The 24,231-nt window shown below is 39.5% G+C and overlaps 1 protein-coding gene and 1 long non-coding RNA gene across 2 annotated transcripts; both read left to right on the forward strand.

Moving 5' to 3' along the window:
• Positions 1-5,335: 5,335 nt before the first annotated feature.
• chp1 (calcineurin-like EF-hand protein 1) lies at positions 5,336-13,802 on the forward strand. Its single transcript, XM_022197085.2, has 7 exons — positions 5,336-5,734; positions 6,884-6,956; positions 8,231-8,311; positions 8,860-8,987; positions 9,073-9,134; positions 9,913-10,035; positions 12,305-13,802. The coding sequence occupies exons 1-7, from the start codon at positions 5,668-5,670 to the stop codon at positions 12,356-12,358; spliced, it is 588 nt and encodes a 195-aa protein (XP_022052777.1). The 5' UTR covers positions 5,336-5,667; the 3' UTR covers positions 12,359-13,802.
• A 4,381-nt stretch (positions 13,803-18,183) lies between these two features.
• Positions 18,184-23,747, forward strand: LOC127536634 (uncharacterized). The gene is made up of 2 exons (XR_007945712.1): positions 18,184-18,548; positions 20,818-23,747. It is a non-coding gene; the product is annotated as an uncharacterized LOC127536634 (long non-coding RNA).
• The last annotated feature ends 484 nt before the right edge of the window (positions 23,748-24,231 follow it).

Genomic DNA, 24,231 nt, shown 5'->3' on the forward strand with positions numbered 1-24,231 from the left:
TTTGAAGCAGTAAAGTCCAGCACTGACAGACAGACAGCCTCAACTTCAGCCTCAGCCACATCGGCACACCCACAGCAGAGGCGTGAGTGGGCTCAGAAACTCTGGAGACTGATGTATAAAACTGGCTCAAAATGGCTCAATAGCGCCCCCTAGAAAATTAAGAAAATTCAGCCCCCGGACAGCATTTGACCGAGACTTCTGAAATTCGGTACACACAAAAAAGGGTCACTTGTTGGTTTTCTTTTCAAATTGAAGTATTATTTGCGTTTGTTTAACAGAGATGATAATGTGGATTTTAAAAAGCAAAGTTTCTGCCCAGAATTTTAATCAGGCATTGAACTGGGCTACCTAACTCCGGGGACACCATCGTAGACCAATGACGTATAATATATATATATATATATATATATATATATATATATATATATATATATATATATATATATATATATATATATATATATATATAAATAATATATATGTCATTGCCATAGACATAATAAAGAGTAGACGCTGCTCGGGGTTGGAAATCACCCAGAGACAGTTCTTCATCTCTTCTGGACCTGCTCCGACTCCAAGGCTTTTTGCAACAAGTTCTGTTGTTTTGTAACTGGACATTTATACAAAGACTTCACCCTCAAATGGGAAAATGTGGTTTTCTGCTTTTTTAGACACCAAGAAAAAGATGTGTTTCACACCATTAACCTTTTAATCTTGCTATCAAAATTCTTTATTCACAAATGTAAGTACAGTAAGCAGAGGCCCTCAATTACCCATTTTAACAACGATGTACTCTCTTACATTAATTTACTGAAGAACTCAAATAACAAAAAGGCTCTAAGAACAATGTACATCTGTGAAAAATACCATTTATTTATAAATGATGTAACGTAACTGTAACCCATACCCGCTGACATGTTAACTTTTATGTTTACTTTAATTGTATACGTTGTATACTTAAATAAAATAAATTACAAAAAATAAAAAATAAAATAAATAAAAAATAGACCCAGCTCGGGGTGCTGCGCAGCGAGAAATACGGTCACCATCTTGGTCCGGTCAGCCGCTCCACTCAGCGCTGTTTGACAGCGCATTTAATCCATCTTAACTCTGAATATTAAACTGAATATTAAACAAAATACTGACTAATGAACACATTAGTCAGTTTTCTGATATATTGATTATATTGATACTCCATACATGATTTATATATGTAGGATGATTTTCTCTGATATATAACTTTGATCTATTATAGCCTGTATATATATATATGTGAATGATGTTGATACTCCATCTATGATTTATATATATTCATTTTCTCTGATATATAACTTCTATCTATTGTTTTATATAGAAATATGTGTTCATTAGTCAGTGTTTTGTTTATATATGTATATATAGCGTAACCATATATTGTCTCTTCAAATTATTAAAATAATTGACTTTACTGCCATTATGGACAAGGTACGGACAAGGTACGTTTTATCCGTTTGATTCCCGGCTATAAAAGACACAAGCAGAAACAAAAAATCAAGCCGTTTTTTCATTTTTTCGTTTTGAGCAAAAAACAAAAAAGCAGGAAACGGTTCGTTTTTTCGTTTTTTCGTTTTGAACAAAAAACAAAAAAACATGAAACGGTTCGTTTTTTCGTTTTTTCGTTTTCACCCCCAAAATGAAAATATGACTCCATATTTCGTTTCATTGGTGGGCGGGGCTTCGGAGCCTGCCAGTGCACAATAAAGCTCCTGCCCATCACAATAAAGCTCTTGTGCTGGCATTCATAGACAGACTGACTTTCATTGTATTGCCTGCCCCCACTGCACTTCCCCTAACTCTAAATCAAAGCAAGTCGTGTACACAGTAATGGCAGTCATAACCAGTGGTGTAGTCTAGTTTTTTCTAGTGTGTATACTCCAACCTCATAAACCAAAGCCAGGTCAGGTTCTCATATATGTGCGCGTGCACTCACATGTCCACACACACACACACACACACACACACACACACACACACACACACACACACACACACACACACACACACGCAGCAGCAGCTCCTTTATTTCAAACTACCAATTAGATACTTATAGACATTATAGCGTCAGCAGCTCCTCCTCCTGCCATCAGGTAGAGCTGATGTTTCCTCTTCATCAGGTAGACCTGATGTTTCCTCTTCATCAGGCTCCCTTTCCTAAATGTTAACCTTAGCTCCAGCTGTAGTGTTCCCTAAAGTGGCAGTATTCACAGGACAAGCAACAGGCTTATTAAAACACTGAAATAGTTTCATTTAGCTTTGCTTTCTTATTCTTATTTTTTCTCCACTGACTGATGTTGGGTCATTAGAAGTTCTAGACTCATGTCCCTCTTCTGCTAAGCCAGGGGTATTCAGCTAAAATTCAGAGAGGTCCAGTCAGCAAAGGTCCAGAACATCATAATGTCTAACTTGAGTTACTGTGATATATGCTGATGTAACCTGGTAGTTTTATTAGAGTCTGCCTGTAATCAAAAACTGACCGTCAAATAAATTCAGTACGGTTCAAAAACATTTTGACATTTATTAATAAATAACTTTTATGTAACTGTATATCTTAGAATAAAGTGCAGAACTTAAAAAAGCATGACTGAACAACCTGAATCAACTTCTATACATCTTTAACAATACATAAATCTCATAAATGTAAACATTTGAACACTTTTACATTTTTGTCTGTCTCATATCACTCCCCTAATATCTCTGCTGCTTAATGGGAGAACTGAGCTGCTGCTTGTTTGAGCCGTTCTCAAAACATATTTTGATTATGTTCATAGTTGAGAAAGCTGCCTTACAGCTGTTTGCTGAGCCAAACATGGTCAGCATGTGACCACAGTCTGTCCTCTAGAGATGTATAAGGCACAAAAGATACGACTCTCAGAGCCGATGCTTTGTAGTAAATCTGAAGAGCCGACTCCTAACGTATTTAATGGAGTATGGAGTTTAACACTGTCCTAGCAGAAAACATGTTACTGGATCCTAGATTAAAGAAGCTTGCCTTCAGTGACAACAGAGCTGTTGATGAGACACTTCAGAGAATAAGAGCAGCAGTCTGACACCTCCACCATTAGAGGACCAAGTGGAGGAGGAACCTCAAACTTCTGCTGTGTGGAGGCTCTTTGATGGAAGAGCTACAGGAGATGATTCAGAAGAAATCCTACAGCTGATGTGGTAATGGAGGATCATATCGAGAGGAAGCCCTCATCCAACCAGCAGACGACCCACTGAGCTGGAGCAGGACAAGGCCTCAGTCTGCCCCACCTGGTGAAGGTGATGGAGGAGAGACAACTTCTTCCATCTGAGAGAATCTTCTCAAAAACACGGCAGATATTCACTGAAAGAAGAAATGTATCAGCCCATCCAAGCTCAGCCATCTGATTTTTCTGAATGTCAGCCTGCTCTGAGGACATTTATACTGTTCGAATACTGAGTCTGGTTCTGTTTCTGTTCTGGTTCTGTGGGTTCATGTGCAGAGTTTTGTTCATTTATTTTTTGTGCAAAAAAGTTTGGTTGAAATAATAAACAAAAGCAAGAATACCTGTTTTTGTAACAGAGCAAATGTACAAAATGAGTCAATTATAAGGCTTCTCATAAAAACACTGAATGAAAAAGAGTTTGTCAAAACACAAATGATTCATATTTGCCAGGTTAGGCAAAAACATGAGGCTACAAAGAATAATAAATTAGGAGCCGTTTGGGAGCCGAAAGAACCGGCTTTTCTTTGGAAGCAGTGCCAAAAGCTCTCTGAAAAGAGCTGAACTTCCATCACTACAGTCCTCTCTGTCCCTCATCTCTCAGCTGCTTTTTGAAGGCAGAGCTGCGATGCGATTCAGCGACGTCATTAGCTGAGTAGCGTCACGTGGGATGCCTGAACTCGTACATAATTGGTCTGTGCGTTTCTGAGCCGATAGACCAATGATAAACACTGGAAAGCTGCACCCTGCACCGGTAAAATAGAAGCGACTTGTCAAATTTACACCCGTATAGACGGCGTCTGGGTCCGGATCCGGACCGCGGTCGGCCTTTAGTGAGCCCTGTTCTCAGCCAGACACCTTCCCCTGTCCCATACAGCTTCACCGCTTCCTGACACAGAGAAAAGTGAACGTTATGTCAAAAAAACATACTAATACATGTGTTTGCGCATTTTTAAGTGGTTATATGGAAATTCGGGACCTTTTCTAGTGGGTATAAGGCGTATACCTGCGTGTTTACACCCCTGGGTATACGTATCTTTGCGCATTTTTAAGTGGGTAAACAGAAATTTGGAAAATTTTCTAGTGGTGGGGTGTATACCTGCGTATCACGTAGACTACATCACTGATCATAGCTACATGTATGACGTTTGCAGCAAAAATAAAAATAAAAATAAAAAACGCGTGGAAATCATTTTAATTTTCAGAGTTAAGATGGATTAAATGCGCTGTCAAACAGCGCTGAGTGGAGCGGCTGACCGGACCAAGACGGCGGCCGTATTTCTCGCTGCACAATACCCCGAGCAGCGTTGACCTGACCTGGCTTTGGTTTATGAGGTTGGAGTATACACACTAGAAAAAACTAGACTACACCACTGGTTATGACTGTCATTACTGTGTACACGACTTGCTTTGATTTAGAGTTAGGGGAAGTGCAGTGGGGGCAGGCAATACAATGAAAGTCAGTCTGTCTATGAATGCCAGCGCAAGAGCTTTATTGTGATGGGCAGGAGCTTTATTGTGCACTGGCAGGCTCCGAAGCCCCGCCCACCAATGAAACGAAATATGGAGTCATATTTTCATTTTGGGGGTGAAAACGAAAAAACGAAAAAACGAACCGTTTCCTGCTTTTTTTGTTTTTTGCTCAAAACGAAAAAATGAAAAAACGGCTTGATTTTTTGTTTCTGCTTGTGTCTTTTATAGCCGGGAATCAAACGGATAAAACGTACCTTGTCCCATTATCTGCTTCTCTAACATATATTAGTGTGTGTGTGTGTTTACAGTGTTTGCAAAATACCTGTCTACAGTCGAGCTTAATATCAGAATATTCTATTACCTATTATTATTATTATTATTATTATTATTATTATCTATTATTCCCGCTATGAATATTAAAATACGCCGAACCATTTGTCCTGTATCATAGCTATATGTATGACGTTTGCAGCAAAAAATAAAAATAAAAAACGCGTGAAAATCAGTTTAATATTCAGAGTTAAGATGGATTAAATGCGCTGTCAAACAGCGCTGAGTGGAGCGGGTGACCGGACCAAGATGGCGGCCTCACCGCTCGTCAGCGGTCGATGCGGCGTCTGTCAGGGAGGTGGCCTCGCTCGCCACACCCACGGCATTAAACAGGAAGACAACCTACCCGAAACCCGTCTCGGTGAAATGGTAAAGCTACAGACCGGATAAAACCTGTAACGGGAGACAGGCTGCCCGCCGAGCCGCTTCGACAGACGGACAGAAACCTGTTTTTCAGTACTAAACTCCGGCTGTGACGGCCGTTTTAGTTCCCCGCTGCTACACGAGCGGAGCAGCGTTTTTTAAAGCTAAGTTAGCTTGTTTGCTAACTTGAACATCAGCAGAGATTCTTCCACAGCTGCTCGGCGTTGCGCAAGACGGCAAATCAGCTCGTTTCTGTCGCCCTTTTTAACGTTTCGCCATGGGATCCAGAGCGTCCACGTTACTCCGAGAAGAGGAAATAGAAGAAATTAAGAAGGAGACCGGCTGTAAGTTGAGCTCAGACTAATTCCTGAACGTTAACTAGTCCTGATCGTTAGCTAGATGTTGAGGTGTTTTGGGGCTCTTGGCACATTGGAGGAGCATCCCAGCCCTCAGGTGTTTAGCTTTTAACCTGATCTCACCAGTTTCACCTTTTGCCAGAGTAAAATGAACACAAAACGTGAGCCAATGCTCTGTGCAAACTAAGGTCATCCCATTGTCTATGTAAGCTTAATCCACTTTAATATCACAAAGAGTGCAGGGGAGCTACACCAGCCTTGAAAATCTTTTTTTTTTCTGCTGATTTACGCTATAAATGTAAATGTAAAGGCGTGCCTTGAGAATATGTGTTTGCATATAGTTTATTGAGTTGTAATTTAGGTGATCGATCCTTTTAATCCTTTTAAAAATCCAAGTGCTAGTGCAAGGGGAAAGTAAATTCCCATGACACAACACCTCAAATCTGACTAAATTTGCTGCAAGTTGCTGACAAGAAACACCCCAAAATTCTCTCAATACCAGAATGATAGCTTGTGTAATCACAGCAACTCATAGTTAAGCAATTAGTCGTATTTTTATTGCTACTCTGCCACATAATATCAGTTACTTTACTGATTAGAGAGGACATAATTGCAGTAACAAGGAAGCATCCACTCACATGAGTATGTCACAGACACAGATATCCTGTAAGCAGGACAATAAAATCTTAATACCTTTTATCCTCTGAATTACATTGTTTTCAAGAGTTTTAGCCCATGATTGGGATGCCAGATGAATAATTATTCTCACTTTTGTACCAAACAAACAAAAAACAATAGAACTTGAGCTCTAAGTTAATCATACCAATCTGCCTGTTGTACCGGCACGTTTAAAAGTGCCATTTACCGCAATTACACATTGATTTAAAGCCAAATGTTTCTTCAGCGAGGTCTCCTAATCACAAACTCAGTGGAAGTTGCGCAAACTTGTTGCGTTTGTTGGCTGCTGTGCCAGTTCTCTCAGCTGTGAAACTGGGGGGAAGTTGCAGCCGTTCAGCCTCCTATGGATAGACTTCCAGTAGCATAATGAGGTGCAGTATTTAGGTTAAAGGTTGCTTTGCGTAAATATCTGCTAGTTTCTGGCTGGAAAATCTTTACCTCTTGTGTGTTTCCCTGCAGTCTCCCACAGTCAGATCACTCGACTGTACAGCCGGTTCACCAGCCTGGATAAAGGGGAGAACGGCACCCTGAGGTACGCGAGAAAATAAACGCTTCAAACACCCGGTAGATGATGTAAATAATTAGTTTTGAACCTTACATTTGTTGTTGTTGACATAAGTAGCTGACTTTTATTATCATCAATGTAAAAATCTAATTAATCCTCATTACGAGAACAAATGTTTTTGAAAATAAAATCTTTTCAGATGCAGAACTTTGTGGCTAAATGTTACCAAAGAAAGACTGAACATGTTAAGGGTCATATAAGGAGTATTTCTTTGGATTTGATAAGATTGATTGATGTGTTTGCCAATTTGATGTTGTCATTTTGGCAAACTCTCAACTTTTATCATTGCACTACTCAAATAAAAGACATAGGTTGGAGGCAAAGGTTTGGGAAGATATCACCGAGTGTTAAATGGGTGCTGATGAATTCTGTCATGCCTCAGTGTGACTTTTCTGTGGTTAACTTCTGACTCTGACCTCAGAGATAAGTGAAGAAATTGGTAATCATTAAGCAACTAAAACTTAAGTTTGAACCTCGATTTGACGCAAGCGTTCGGTTCATTCTCAGGTCACTTTCTGAAGGGCAAAATAATAAAAAAACCCAAGTACAGTATGTTCTCTGTGGGGTTTCGGAGAACTGTGTCTTTTGAATTGTTTACTCATAACAAGTTCTTTCTTGTGCTCGTCCTCGCTCTGATGCTGTCAGTCACAGCAGGAGTCACGTTCGTTATCGTTTGGTCTTATCATGCAATAGTTGCCTCAACAGTGAAATTTAACAGGATGACCCAAGAAGCCTTTTCATTCACAGACAAAGACTAAAATTCAGTTACAAACCATAACCTGTTTTCAGAAACCAAATATTTATGTAGTGTCATGTTTTACATACAGCAGCAAATCAAGATGTGGTTTAGTAAGCTTTGAAGTTGGAAAATCTGCTATACATTATGTCTAACCCAAGATTTAAAGGGTTGTGTCCGTGTTTTTCTAAAATCATGGCTTCCTCTTTGTGTCATAGTCACATTTTATATGGTGTCTTTTGTGGTAAAGCTTCATCACATGCCTAAAATCTATTATATTGGACTCAATCTTGACTTTTAAAATACTTTAAATTGCAGTATCTGTCAGGAAAGTCTCTATAGATATCTTCCCTGTAATTATTCAGCCTGTCTTTGCACTGCGTCTCATCTTAATAATCACTTCTCAGTGTCAGACAAATTGTCGTAAAGCCTTAAATGAGCGGCGTCTCTCCTGGTGCCTGTTGCTAAAACACGTTGTGTTGATCGTATCTCCTGTTGTCTGCAGTCGAGAAGATTTCCAGAGGATCCCTGAGCTGGCCATCAATCCTCTGGGAGACAGAATCATCAACGCCTTCTTTCCTGAGGGGTGAGTCGCTGCTGTTATTGGACTGCAGACTGTTTAAAAATCTTGTTTTTCTGTCCAGCGTGTGTAGGCTGGAGTTGCCACCAGCAGCACCACAGCGAAGCCAAACCGGACTGTAATGCCTTTCAGCTGCGGTTCTACGACTGCAGACGGGAGAAGCTCAGTGTTTTCTGCCAAGTCCTGGGTTTTGAGATGTTGTTTGGCTGTTTTTTTTTTTTTTATCAGTGTGGAAGTGAAAAACCAGATGTTTTCTGAATGTATCATTAAAATCCCAAAAAGTCAGATGTGTAGGCGTTTTAAATTGAGCCGTGGCTTTTTAACGGCTTCGGATGGGTTCTTGTTTCTCTGGTTTTGGCTTGTTTTTCTCTACTTGAGAATAGAGCTGGAGAGCTTTCAAGTGTGGACAGTAGTGTCGGGTTACTGCTAGGTTTCATTCACACTTTGACTTCAAAGGCAATCTGAGCCTGCACTAAAAAATCAGTGATTTTCTGTCTTTTATCTTCAAAATTACACCAACGTTTTTCTCCTTGTTCTTTGATGGTGCTTTTCAGAGAGGACCAGGTAAACTTCAGGGGCTTCATGCGAACTTTGGCTCACTTCAGGCCGATCGAAGACAACGAGAAGAGCAGGAATCCCACAGCCAGCGAGCCTCTGAACAGCAGGACAAACAAGCTGCTTTGTGAGTGTTCAGCTCGGTCAAACAGGCGTGTTTGGGTGGAGCCGCTGACCACTATCATGACTTACATATTTGTCTATTTTTCCAGTCGCTTTCCGTCTCTACGACCTGGACAGAGATGACAAAATCTCTCGGGATGAGCTGCTGCAGGTGAGTTTGTGTGAATAAGACGCTGAGTCACTGCCAAGGAAGTCAGCTCAGATGGTGAAGAATTACATTGCAAACATGTTTTTTTTTTTCTTTCCTTCATGGAAAGCCATTATCATTACCTGTGGAAATATTTGCCGTTGGCTGCCCGTTTAACAAAGGATCAAGCTCTATTGTGTAACAGCGGTTTGAAAGTGCCACAGAGGGAAGGATTTCAGTGTCGATGAGAAGACTTTGCCCCCTGCGCTGATAATGACGCGATATCTCACCTTAACTACAGGCTGAATTTCAGCAGACAGTCTAATATCCTGTATTTTGTCTTCCTCTGCGCTCCCTCCGTGTTATTTGTTGTCGCTGTGTGAAGCCTCCTCGGTCTCGGTGACATTGTGTGACCTGTAATTGGCGTAAGCTCCGGGTTAAGTGACTCAGACGGGGCTCTTGTTTTGCGCAAAACATTTTTCTGTGTCACCTGCTTCACCTGATGCACGAGCCTGTCCGACTAAATATGCCACTAAAAGTTCTCTTTGCGTGCTTCTTTTTCACTAAATATATGAATGTTGATATTTATAATTGTGTTATTCTTACACTCAGCCTTCCAGTGACCTAAAATCACTGTGAATTATCTCGTGTGGTGCTAAAATACCTGTACCATCAGACTGTTTTCACAACGTTCCTTCATATTGTTTGTTCACACATCATGACTATCGTTTAATCTTTAGCAGGAGCCGTTTCCCGCTGGTATCCATTAACCATACGGAGAATTTCTCTTCACTCTCCACAGGTCTTACGGATGATGGTTGGTGTAAACATTTCGGATGAGCAGCTCGGCAGCATCGCTGATAGAACCATCCAGGAGGCCGACACCAACGGAGATAGCTCCATTTCCTTCAATGAGTTCATCAAGGCAAGTTTGTGCTCGCCTATGACCCCTTAGTGGCTTGTTTTCTGCTCCTGCCACATTTTTCCTCACTATAGGGTAATTTTCTGCTGCAATATAAAGTCCTGCGTCTCTATGGAAACAGCAGAACTCAGAAATGTCTTTTTTACAGCATGACAATTATGTAATGTCATAAATCAGTACAAAGACAAACAACTAAAATTTAAGTTGTTTTACAATTCTTTTTTTAAAAAAAAGCTGGAATCAGTATGTTTCTGAGAGACAGCAGGTTTTAACAGGACTGGAAGAAGTATGCAATAAACAAACTATTTGACAAGGCTTATTTCCTCACAACTATACATAGAAGTAAAGACAACTCTGAAATGTTGTTTGTGCAGTTTAACAAAAATCATAAAAGGAGATTCTTTATTTACCAAAAATATAAAAAAAACTGGGATCAACGTGCAGAAGAATGGTGACGACATCCTTCAGATATTTTACGACTTACGTTTTTATTTGTTGCCTTATTTGTCTGCTGTCGACTCAGTACACAACCTGCAGTTCAACTGAAAAATACGAATTGAATTTTTGTCTCGTGACTGTTGGTTGCAGCTGACTCACTAATATCTTTACTGTTATTTTTTTTTTTTTACAGTATCTGGTTAGTTTTAATGGGTTGGTTTTAGCAAATGAGACATGCAGATACATTGATTTTAATAAAATATCACCACTTTAAGGTTAAACTTGGTCCATTTTCCCAGCACTGCCTTAAGTTAAACATGATAACTTCAAGCACCATCAGAAAGTTAAAAATCTGACCTTTTTTTTTCTATTTCGACTATTTCTGGCTCTGATACATGCTGTGTTTTGGGCCATTTTTGAAGGCTAATATATCTTTTGAACTTGAGGTTGAGGGTTAAGTTGCACTTAAGCACAGAAAAAAGCAACATGGAAACCAAACTACATTAATTTTCAAATACATGAGACACATCATTCAAAACAGGCCTTCCTTCAGACATTTTTGGGGCGAAAGTCATTGATTTGAATTCAAACTGTGATCGTCATTGATCAGCCTGCTTCACACATCTCCAGTCTGGCATTTTTTTTGCTATTTTTACACTTTCTGGCTCGCATAATTAGTGGAATCTTTGCAGTTTTTAAAGAACTATTTGCCTTTCAAAGCTGCTGGTGAGTTCTAAGTTGCACCAAAGAGGACATGAAAACAACGTAAAACAAAACGCGTTCATTTTCAAATATATGAGACACAAAACGCATCATTTACAAGAGCTCTGGTCTCAAGCATTTGAGCGGCTAAAGTCATTGATTTGAATTGAAATGACCCATGAGTGTCACTGATCAACCTGCTTCATACATCGATCACACACTTTTTAGCATTTTTCAGAATCATGCAGCCGGTGGAGTAAAGCTCTCAAGTTACACTTTAAACCACTGCAGTGTTTCTACGAGGGTCATATCAGCAGAACAGATGCTATTTGAAGGGAGCTTTTTAATTTAAAGCTCTGACTGAGTACCACTACTACATTTTTAGCGGTGGAGGCCTCAGTGGGACGCAAACTAGAGTCCAGGAGCAGCCACAGTAAAGAAGGACATAAACTCCAAGGACGTATTTTGCATAGTAAAGAATAGTTTCTCATGAAGTTGACATAAAGTGTGTGTTTGTTCAGTTACTATTGGCCGTTCAGCTTTCATAGTTTATCTTATGATTAATAGCAATCTGACTTTTTTCTTTTATGCTACAACAAAGACATGTTTGTTTTCTTTCTACTCAACTCGACTTTCCTTAATTCAGCCATTCTCTGCAGTAATAAAATATTAGTTATCCTGTGAAAAGTCGTGCATTATATCAAGATAAATGCTATATTTGTATAAAAAGTAAAAGTTTTTGTTTTGTAGAACTTTGTATGAGCTTTTATGTTGTAATAACGTGAAAATATCACATGAAATGCATCAGTCGCCTTATGAGCTACCCTTCATGTAAAACCAAATGCAAGTAAAATATGATCGATGGATTTACATTATAAATAATAAAATCATTTTAATTAAACCTAGACCTGTTTTTCACACCTACAATCTCATTAAACTGTCTGAAACTCATTTAAAGTTGCATTTTTGTAATTTTCCAACGATTGTGTTTACATTTTTGCATATTTTTGTTGATTAAAAAAAGATTTCTTTTTGCCAAACAGCCATTCTTTAAATTATTGTGCTGTAACTTTGGAATATTACAGATATTTACATTTTTAGAGTGTTCACTTGTCGCATTTTGTTTCCTCAGGTCTTGGAAAAGGTGGACGTGGAGCAGAAAATGAGCATCCGGTTCCTGCACTAAGTTTCCTTTCTCTTACTGAGTAGAGCCTCAGCATGTCCGTTGATGTCGGGAAACAACCTCCTCCAGCTTCTCATTGGGCCGCTGCAGCCCGTCACCACCAGAAACACGCCGTCAGACCAAGCATTGGGTAGAAAACGTCTTCGGGTTTTTGAGTTTCTGCCTTTGCACTTCTCTGTCAACAAAGGGAAACGTTGCGTGCCTTGGGTTGTTTTATGCAATGTCACTATGTATTTTTTTTTCCTAGTTATGGAACTTTATTTATTAGTAAACTTTTAGAGGGGTCCTAGCTAGTACCACCGCTTTTGTCATGTGAAATTCTTTTTTAGCGCGGTACTATGAAGCTTTTTGCTATTGCAGTGAGTAATTCAGTTTAAATTCACTCATGCTGTCCCATTTAGCGTACCTAGCACCTGCTGCGTCTTTGTCCGCATACATATGCAATGGTTTGTGTGATTCCTCCTCAGAAAAGTCAGTGTTTTTAGCGCTAATAGGATCTTCTGAATCGTGTTTTTTTTTTTTTCTTCCCCCACTTGTGACAGAGCCAGTCCGACCAGCCAGCTCTGAGTTTGTCCCTCAAAGCAAAGCAGGATCTGCTCCACAGATTGGTGTTTCACTCACTGAAGTGCCATGGCCGTGGTTCCTCTTTAGGTTATCTCAACAGAAAGCAGGAATCCGTAGCCATGTTTGTTTGTTTTATTTTTAACCTCAGTACTGCCAATGGACTGTAATTACTATTTTTCCAAAGCAAGTTTGACCCTTTTTCAAAGTCCGTAACCACCCAGGGGTCTGTTGGAGCTGCTGTTTGTTCAGTGTGACGTCAAAGCAAAGGCTTGTTGTTAAGAATAAGAAAGATTTCATCTCTTGAGTATGTGAGTCTTCCAGATAACAAAAGTACGTTTAAAAACACCAGGATTTAGCTGCCACCTGCAACTGACCCGCTTTCTAAAGTTTGTCCCTCTGATTAAGACTAAGCAGCTCCTGGATGTTGGTGCCAGGTTCTGTGGTGGAAACTGGGCTGTGGACCACTTAGTGGATTTAGAGCAAGTAGAGAAAACCCGCTTCGCTTTTATTTATACGATCAGTCAGCCTGTGGTAAAGGAAAAAATCTTTCATGATCAATGCACTGCTCATCATTTATCTGGCAATTTCCCAGCTGACTAGTTCGAAAAGATAATCAAATGCATTAAAAAATATATATATTTTCAGTAAAAGCTAGTGCACATGAACTGGAGAGCGAACGTCTGACCCTTTAATCTGTAATGTGAGTTTGTTGAATCATTACCAGGACACCCTCCAGCAGCTGAGTGCAGGAAATACAGCTCAACCGTTTAATCAATCATTGTGTGATTATCAGTCAGCTGTGACTGACATGTTCTGTGATGTTGGTCTCTGTATTATCAAAGTGATTCATGAATTTGATTTGAATAAAATAAGTGCCATGCTTTCTTTGTGTCATTTATTGGACATTAAATGTTCTCATCTGGGTTTATGCCCACTTAAGACAATATGTGACATTTTCGCTACTCAACCACATTTCAAACTCTAATTTCTTGCTGCTCATATATAGTTTGGTTTTGCTTGAAAATGAAATGTTCTTAAAACAGGATTTATTGTAAAATTCAAGTTCAACTGTTTTGCAAATGATCTTTTTCATAGTGATGGGTTATTTATTTAGCAGGCAACATCAAAAAAGTAAACGCTTTGGAGAGCTAGCCAGTTTGCTTCAAAGCAGCAAATCTTCTGGGGCCAGTTGTTCAAAGGTAATCTGATTGGATTTTGGTTATCGGATTGGATCAAATCTTGAAAATGGGTTGTTCAAAAGGGAAAGACGGATTCTGAAATCGGATTAGATCATGTAATCCAATCCTAGTTTGAATCTGGATCAAACCTTCAGTTTGTGTTGTTCAAAGCATTTCAGTAGGATCTGGATAACTTTGATCCCAAAAAGCAGGATTATCCTGATCCCAACAGGGGGCAGGATTTCAAGGTGGATTTCAGGAAGAAAATGTAGCAAAACTGTACAATTGGTCAAATGATCAATTTGTATCATTTGTGTATATACTTTTATTTATATTTTGAACTTGATTTGTTGTTGTTGTTAGTGATAAAGTACATAAAGTAGACATAGGCTACCAATTACCCCTTTCAGTATAGTAAAGTAAAAATAAAATAAAAATGATCTTGTCCCCAAGACATAAACGGATTTCCCCAAACAGATTTGAATAACAAACAAAAATAATATATTCAGTATTTCTGTGATTCATCACTAAATATTAATTGAAAAAAATTCATCAGAGATGACCCTGTCAAAATTAATTTCTAACAATTGCATCCCTCACTACACGTCCAGTCAGTCCCTCATCCTGACAGAATGCCAGAGGTTGGTCTGGTTCTTCAGCGGGCCCAGGTACATCACAAACATCATCACAGAGAGGGACATTGCGCCTGGTAGCGATGTTGTACAGGACAATACATGCAAGTATTATGTTGCATGCTCCCTGTGGTTCCACTCGCAAGTAGTTAAGGCATGCAAAGCGTCTCTTCAGAACTCCATTTAAATGCTCAATTGCACATCTTGTTTTGCAATGAGCAGTGTTGAAGCGCGCCTGCGCAGGTGTAGTTGCTGCAAAAAAAGGAGTCATCAGCCATGGTAAGAGTGGATAGGCACTGTCTCCTAATATTATGTCATCCGGTCGGTTGGTCTGGAGCTCTCTGTATAAAGCACTCTCCCGCAGGATACGTGCATCATTGACAGACCCAGGCCACTTCACAGTGCAGTTTGTGATGATGAGGTCAGCATTACCCACAAGTTGGATGTTGATGCTGCGCCTCCCCTTTCGGTTGATGTACTCCCATTCCCTCTCATGAGGTTTTCAAAAATATCCACGGTGTATTTGTTATTGTATTTGTTATTTGTTGTTGCTCAGATGAGTGATCATAAAAAAAATAATAATATAGATGTGGATGTTTATCTTATTTTTGTGTTTTGTCTCAAAATAAAAAGCACTTAGTGACCCCATGTTGGCTGTTTTACCTGTTCTTTACATTGCCAGTAGCCCACATTGTGTTATGTTTTCCCATTTAGAGCACTGGAAATCCGGATTTGGTAATCTCAAAAACTGTGTATCTGGATCAGGATGATCCAATCCAATGTTGCTTTGAAAAACCGGCATAAAAGTAAGACGGATTACCTGATCCTGGATAGCAAGAAATGGGATTTCCAAATCTGGATAATTTTTATCCAGATTACTTATTTTGAACAACTGGCCCCAGATGTTAAAGGTGATAAACTGTGTATATTGTGATTTATATACAGTCTCTGCTCACCTTACAGGTTGTTTATATGAAACTATATACACTGCTCAAAAAATTTATGGAACACTTTTTAATCTAAGTATTGCATCGAATCAGTGAAACGTGGGATACTGATCTGGTCAAGTAAGTAACTGAGGGGCTTTTTAGTCAGTTTCAGCTGCTTTGGTGTTCATAAAATTAACAACAGATGCACTAGACGGGTAACAATGAGACAACCCCCAAAACAGGAATGAGTTTACAGGTGAAGGCCACTGACATTTTTTTTCCTTCCTAATATTGTCTGACTGTTTTTCACTAGTTTTGCATTTGGCTAGGGTCAGAGTCACTTCTGGCAGCATGAGGCGATACCTGGACCCTACAGAGGTTCCACAGACAGTCCAACTCCTCCAGGATGGCACATCAATGCATGCCATTGTCAGAAGGTTTGCTGTGTCTCCCAGCACATTCTCAAGCGCATGGAGGAGATTCCAGGAGACAGGCAGTTAGTCTGGGAGAGCTTGACAGGGCTGTCGAAGGTCCTCAACCCATCAGCAGGACAGCTATCTGCTCCTTTGTGCAAGGAGGAACAGGATGAGCACTGCAATAGCTCTACAAAATGACCTCCAGCAGACCACTGGTGTGAATGTCTCTGATCAAACAATCAGAAAGAGATGTAATAAGAGTGGTCTGAGGGCCCAGCATCCTCTAGTGCCTGCTGTACTCGCTGACTGGCACCGTGGAGCTCGGCTGGCAACACAGGAATTTGCAAGTCCACCACTGGTGCCCTGTGCTTTTCACAGATGAGAGCAGGTTCACCCTGAGCGCATGTGACAGACATGAAAGGGTCTGGAGAAGCCGTGGAGAACGTTATGCTGCCTGTAACATTGTTCAGCATGACTGGTTTGGTGGTGGGTCAGTGATGGTGTGGGGAGGCATATCCATGGAGGGACGCACAGACCTCTACAGGCTGGACAATGGCATTCTGACTGCCATTAGGTATCAGGATGAAATCCTTTGACCCATTGTCAGACCCTACATTGGTGCAGTGGTCCTGGATTCCTTCTGGTGCACGACAATGCCCAGTCTTATGTGGTAAGAGAACTCATGCAGTTCCTGGAGGATGAAGGAACTGATACCATTAGCTGGCCCCCATGCTCACCTGACCTGAATCCAATAGAACACCTTTGGAACATTATATTTTGTTCCATCCGACACCATCAGGTTGCTCCTCAGACTGTCCAGGAGCTCAGTGATGCCCTGGTCCAGTTCTGGGAGGAGATACCCCAGGACACCATCCGTCGTCTCATTCAGAGCTTGTCCCGGCATCGTCAGTCATGCATACAAGCACATGGAGGCCATACAAACTACTGAATACCATTTTGAGTTGCTGCCAAGGAATTTCAGCAAGATGGACCAGCCTGCCACATTAGTTTTTCACTTTGATTTTGGGGTATCTTGAATTTAGCCCTCCTGGGGGGTTGATCATTTTCATTCCCATCAAACAATGTGGCACTTTTCATTCCTAACACATTATCCAGCCCATATCAATGCTAATATCCAGTTTGTTTTTCCCCCGTATTGAAATATGATGAATTAAAGTGTTCCTTTAATTTTTTTGAGCAGTGTATTTGTAAACTTGTACATCTACAGAAAAATGAGAAACATTGTAAACGACACCACTTTATAGGGTCGGCAAAAACTCAGAGGATGCAGAGGACAGGATTAGATGGAAGCAGATGATTTGCTGTGGTGACCCCGGAAGGGAAAAGTCCAAAGGAAAAGAAGTAAATTTTGAGATTTTGGGATATTTTACTTCTCCAACGTGTTCTTTCAAACTAACAGAACACATCTAAAATACAAATGTAGGTCTGTATTTTACTACATCCTCTCTATTGGATTTTGTAGTTTTCCGTCACAATGCAATATTTAAAGGCCTCAAAATCTTAACTTCAGTAGCACTTAAACACCAAAATGATTAGTTCATGAAAAATGTTTCTACGTTGTTTTTTGTTTGTTTTTGCCAAATAGGCACTCTTTCTCTCCAAAGTGGAATTTTTGTCCTGTATCTTTTTTTTAAAAAAAAATCATAGGTTTTTAAAGATACTTTTCTTTGTGGAGTCTTAACTTGGTCTGTTTTCTTTTCTCAGGTCTTGGAAAAGGTGGACAGAAAATGAGCATCTGGTTCCTGCACAAAATTTCCTTTTTCTTACTTTGAGTAGAGCTTGAATATGTCTCTATTAGCTGAAGCTTTTACCTTATTCAAACCTAAGAGTACATTATTGATGCATAAATCTTGGCTAACAGACTGCTAGCTCTTTCTTACTGCTTTAGATTTAAATATATATATATATATATATTCAAATCTTATATTTATATTTTCATATATGTGAGATTATTAGATGTCAGTTAGTAATTTCACCTAATTATGGTCATTTTTGAGTGCTATTAGTAGTTGCTTTAACGAACTACAAAGCTAATTGACAACTAAAGGACAGAAGAAGAAAACTTCCGGGGGCGGGCTTTAGCTTTGATTGACAGCTCCCTGACTCAATCAACGCCTCCTCCCGTTAGCTCGTAGTAGCAGAGCGAAAATGGCGTAGAGCGAAGGGTGTCAGGAGCAGAGGGACGACGGGACCTTCTTCTCTCCTCTTCGGCGTGTTTTACGGGGAGAGAAGAGGGTCCAGAGGTTTTGGGTTTATCCTTCTTGAATCGTGTCCTCACCGACGCGGTCCCTGTCGGCGGCATAAACCCGGCGTCCGTCCGGTTGGGCTGAGCTCCGGTGTGTCACCATAGAGGAAGAAGAACCCCCCCTGGCTTTTGTTTACCATTGTGTGCAGCTGCAGCCTAAAGCTCAGAGGAAATATCTGAGCATCATGTCAGAGCTGCTGTCACCAAGGTCAGTACTCTGTCTGCTGCAGCTTCAACACTTTACTGCACATTTGGCTCGTTTTAGAAACTGTCAGTGGAGTTTAAAATGGAGCACTGATCCAGAAACTGTTTTTTTTTTTTATTGAGCTGCTTTCGTTATTTTGGGTGGTCACCTCTAAAATCTGCATTAGCTGCAAGTCACAGCTTCAGAGACGTGAATTTATTTATTTCATATCATTAGGTTACTCTGTGTGTATTTATCTATTAACATATTCTAGTTTAATCACAATTAACCCAAGGGATCAATAAATTTGTTTTTTTTATTTCAGGGCCAATACCAGTTATTAGTAATTAAGGATAATTGATATTTGGACTTTTGCAGTTAAAGTTAAAATACTGGTGTCATAGCTTTGAATAATGCAAAATCCAACACAAAGCTTAAATAAATGCCTTTATTTCTTTATGTTTTCCATGTTTATTTAACACATAAGTAAGAAGTTTCTGATTTTTTTTCAGTTAGTATCCATAATTATTCATACTTAATTACTTAAGGCTAGGAGATACAAGTGAGACTTTTGTATGACTTTTAAAAGCAAATTCAGTACACAGGTAATATATTTAATGTTAACACAGCGATGAAAAATACACGCAAATAAGTAATTAAACATACATAAAAATAAAGAATGACCTCAAGGAAAAGCTGCATTATCAGGGGGTATTATGGGCTGTTAAGAACCAGGAAGGGATTGAACTTTGCATTTTCATTACGTACTCTGCATCTGATGCATTCAGATGGAACCATCGATCATTCTGTTGAACAGTTTTCTTACTGCTATTGATGAAGTGTTTATGCTTATTAGAGAACATTCCAGTTTCCAATTATAATTTGCATTATCAATCGTGTGACATTACTTGAGGTCCCAGAGTGGTAACTTCAGATACAGAGAGGCATCAGAGCCAAAGTAGCACATTGTTTAATTCATTTATTTTATTGGGAGTTAGTTTAAAAAACTAACAGTAATTAGAAAAATGCTGAACATCAGATCCAGTATCAGTCGGTCCCCACTGCTCACATTCTCTTTGCAGTAATCGGCGTTTATGGATGAAGTCCAGGATTTTTCTAGGTTCGAGCCGAGACTCTTGGTAATTGAATCAATCACTTCATTAGCAGAAAATTAATCAGCAACAACTTGGATAATAAGGTAAATTATACAAGTGGTTATTCCAGTCGGCGCAGTGTGCAGTATGACGACTTGCTGTTTTTTCCCCTGGTTTCCTGACATTTTATAAATCAAAACATTATTTTATTTAATCAGGTCGCTTAGAACTCAAGAGGGACTGACCAATTACATGATTTGATATTTAGCATTTTTTTCAATTATTGATATATGTTTTTTGAACTTATTTCTGATTTAAAAAGACCATTAGAAATGCACTGCTTTGGCCCTAATGCAGTCACCTCTTTGTCATGAGGTGAGATTAAAGGATAACTGATTTAATGAACTAAAACAGTCAAATTTATCATGATTTCTAGGTTAGAACCTCAGGTCCTAGTTAACTAACAGATGCATTTCATTTCATTTTTAGTGGATTTTTCGGTCCTTCTAAGTGTTGAAACCAAGATTTTCATGTCTTTTAGATTGCTAATAATCAATGTCAATATCGGCTTTGAGGGAAAAATAAACATATCGGTTGACTCTTGGTCTAGATGACAAAAGCTGAAGACTTAGATGACTAATCCCTGAAGGGAAATGAAGTTGTTCAAGCTGCATGGATATTCACTAAAGGGATAAACAATAAGACAAGACAGAATATTAGGGTATAAAGTGAAGGTAGAATAGAATAAAATAAATAAAACGGAGTGAAATAAGATAAAACTATATGAAATATAGAAAAAAAATCAACAGAATATACAGGAGTCACAAGACAAGAAAATAGATTGAGTATATAAAAGAAAGCTGCAGTAAACAATCTGATTTTCAGGCCTGATTTAAAAGAGCCGACAGTCTGAGCAGACCTCAGGTGTTCAGGAAGTTTGTTCCACAGGTGAGGAGCATAATAGATGAATGCTGCTTCACTAGTCTTGATTTTGGTTCTGAGAACACACAGTAAACCTGCCCCTGATGACCTGAAGGTTCTGGATGCTCCATATGGAGATAATCAGTCCAGGAAGACCGAGAGTAAGACTTTGAACTCTATCGTTTGACTAACAGGAAGTCAGTGTAGTGATTTGAGAACCGGTGTAATATGGTCCAGTTTACAGTAATATAGAAATAACCCGTGGTTCCTTATTCTAGGCAGAGATTTCCAGCTAATAGAGTCATGAAACCAGCTGAAGCCCAAACTGGAGAGACGTCTCTCTTCAGAGGAGCTTCACCAACACATCGCCTCCATCGCCGCCCAGAAGACCCGCGGAGGTAAAGAGTCACAGTCGGGATGACCTGTTTGGGGCTTCTGGGACTCGGGTGTCCTCCTTCCTACTGTTGCCGGGACATCGGGCATCTCTCCTTCATAGTATCCCCTCTAGTCCCGACCTGTTTCTGCGGCCCAATCATCCACAATGAGGACATCTGCCAGCATTTCAGGCTGTCTGACCTCCATCGTACTCGGTCTGGTTACGTCTACATGTAGCCTAGCGTTAGCCTTGCTGGCCATATGTAAACATAGTCAGTAAAACTTCCCTAAAAAGTATAAATCACGATTACGATCAAATTATCTGCTAATATTTTCTGTGATGAAAGTAAAGACACAAGATACTGTAGCAAAGATCAAGGCCTGTGATTTAAATTAGACACATTGTGGGTTTTTTTTTTGTTTGTTTTTCGCACTACCTCATTGCCATAGCAAGTCCAACAGGAGTGAAAAGGATCAGTACCAGTAGCTTCATGGCTGTCAAGCACCACAGCAGTTTTATGTGTATTGTTCCTCGGTTTTTAGTTTTCTGGAGACTTAATAAGGGAGGTGGTTGACGGGTAAATAGCAGACAACTGAGCAGCCCACATGCACATGATGCACACTGTCATTTACTTATTTTAATTCACTCAAACTGTGCATACACTCCTATGCATCTACTTTTTAAAGAAGGTTTTTGACGCCATGTTGTCGTTTTCGCAAAATTGGCAGTATTTTCCTCATGTTCAGCCCTTGAAAAAGAAATTTGGCAACTTGTGGTGTCCTAACTTTGTCTATTTAGAGTCCAATTTTTCTTATTTTTTAGTCTTTTCCACTAGGGTAGTCAGGTTTATTTCTTTTATGCCATTAATCCTGACAAAGTAATCTAACAATAGATTAGTTTCCCTGCAAAATGTATCATTTTTTTGCTTTTACTGACCTCTTCTCCTTACCCGAGGGAACCCCTGGTCTCATTTGTCGCCTTTCTTTGGTTCACTTTTATGATTTTCGTAAAAAGTTTTTTGAAAAAAAATCACATTTTACCGGGATTTGTGCAATATTTGATCTTAACTGTCATGTTGTTGACCAAACTGTATATTGTATAAACAAGTGACAAGTTGTTTGAAAGCAACAAAATCACCAATGTCTTCCATTAAGATATGTATAGACTCATGTGCATTAGCTTATTTAGCGGGACTGTGGTGCCAACAGTATAGTAGCCATGCATGACCAGTAGTGATGCTTGCTTCATGAAGAATAGTGAAATCCAACTTCTAGACTAAGCTGGAGCTCAAAACTATGGAAACCATTCCAGTACAGCCAAACGGTGGTAGATCGACGTAAAAACGCCACATTTAGATTCAGCTTTTGCCCTAAAATCCTATTTTTTGTTCCACGTTTAGGTTGAAATCAATCAAGGTGTTCAAATAATAAGCACAGATTCAAGTCTTTTAACATATGCTCAATATAAATAAGTGCTTTCTTGTGTTCTTGCACAGAATTAGGTAGTTAAGATGCCAAAAATCTCCCTGAAACGCGTCAATGATAGAAACCTTTAGAGCAAATGGTAGAACTTTAATCTCTGGCTTTGGATCCGACATTTAGCGTTTTTAGTCGTAGAATTAAGATCTCACCTCGACATCGCATTGTACATATTACCTCATAGTTTTTGGGATTCAGAGCATTCTATTTTAATCCATAAAATTGTATTTGATTAGAGTTTTAGAAGCAATAACCTACAATAATGCATGAGTTTAGTGCCAGGGTGTTTAAAGTGTTTAAAGGATTCTGTAACGTTCCGTGGAAAGGATCCCCCTTCTCCCACTCTCTTTACGCCTATGCTTGCTATCTTTATTATTTTCCAGAGTCATATATTTGGCTTTAAAAGCAGCGTTGGGGTTTGGGATGCCTCCCGCAGACATGTGAGGACAGCTGTAGCATCGTGGTGTGAGCATCCACAGATTCAACCACTTATTTCCCTGCCTTGTTTGACACCAAAACAACAATCCAAACTGATCGGTACATGAGAGATGCTTTAAGATTTCAACCCTTGTAGCATTTTTACATCCGCACAAACAGCCCCCGCCTCTTACCGACAGACTTTTCAGTAACTCTGTGGCTGCAAAGACTCACTGGCCGAACTTGAAAGCACTTTCTCTCTATGTACTGACTTGCACCGTCATCATCTCCATCCTGTCTTCGAGTACTGTGTTCCTGAAAAACCCTGTAATGCTCTTTTCCTGGGGATTTATAATCGCGATTTATAAGCAAGTAGGCGTCTAGCAACACATGAATATATGGGTTTAAAAAATATGCATGACTTAGCAGAATAACGAATGACTTGTATTGCATGCAATAATCCAACTTTGTAATGTGAATGAGTGTAATTAGGATACTGAGATGTTCATATCAAATGTTCTGTGACGGTTCGTTTGGCACAGCAGCGACAGAAGCAGCTTCGTGCATCACTTGTGGTTTTACAGACTGACTGCTTAGTCATGATACGAGTTTCTGCCGCGTCGCTCTCTGTTGTGTCAGACGTGAGCTGGCGGTACAGCCACAGTGCAGCTGAAAAACACAGATCAACCTTTGTTCCCATGAAGAAAAAAAAAGAGAAAATAAGAACAAAAGCTTAGGTGAGATTACCGACATTACTTTGTTGATCAACTTTTCCACTGAGGAAGTGGACTGTGTAGAAACTATGCACTCCAAAGGGAGGAAATGGGCATGCTTATTATGTGTGAGCCTCTTGTCTGGTTTTGTATCAACTTAATATGAAAAAATATGAATCTGTATCAGAAATTCAGCAATAAAATGCAGCATGGTGCCAATTGGACGACTGGGTGGTGCTGTTTGGGTGATGTTACAGAATGGATGATCTATGCAGCAGAGTTTTATGCAATTTGGGTCAGATTTTAAAACACAACACAAGGGGACCCCTGACCCTCTAAAGCAGAGCAAGACCCACAGATTTGTGATAGAACCACACTGACTTGCTTTCATTTTGCAACTGCATTTTAAAACAAGAACAATGTGGGTTTTTTTTAGCTTCTTTAGCTGTTTAATAATGTCGGTGTAGACTAACACCTGAAAACACATTCAAATGAGCATTAACGTACAATGTGCATGCATCGGTTGTTTGGTTGTAGAAACTACTAAAAGCAAAAACAGCAAAAAATATAAAGTAGAACTAGATATTTCTTCATTTTTTTCTTAATTGCAGGTCTATAATTTATCTTTGCTGAATTAACAGCTGTTAGTGAAGAACAATGTCCATTTTTCCACATAACAGTCAGTAGTGTGATGAATAGGGGGTTATT

The sequence above is a fragment of the Acanthochromis polyacanthus genome, chromosome 1 (assembly GCF_021347895.1).
Source record: "Acanthochromis polyacanthus isolate Apoly-LR-REF ecotype Palm Island chromosome 1, KAUST_Apoly_ChrSc, whole genome shotgun sequence".
Lineage (NCBI taxonomy): Eukaryota > Metazoa > Chordata > Actinopteri > Pomacentridae > Acanthochromis > Acanthochromis polyacanthus.

What these genes read in the sequence shown, in the direction of transcription:
- chp1 (XM_022197085.2), top strand. Translation starts at nt 5,668, where the DNA reads ATGGGATCCAGAGCGTCCACGTTACTCCGAGAAGAGGAAATAGAAGAA. An exon ending in GGGGAGAACGGCACCCTGAG is followed by an intron (nt 6,957 to 8,230) that starts GTACGCGAGAAA and finishes TGTTGTCTGCAG; the next exon opens with TCGAGAAGATTTCCAGAGGA. An exon ending in CCTTCAATGAGTTCATCAAG is followed by an intron (nt 10,036 to 12,304) that starts GCAAGTTTGTGC and finishes TTGTTTCCTCAG; the next exon opens with GTCTTGGAAAAGGTGGACGT.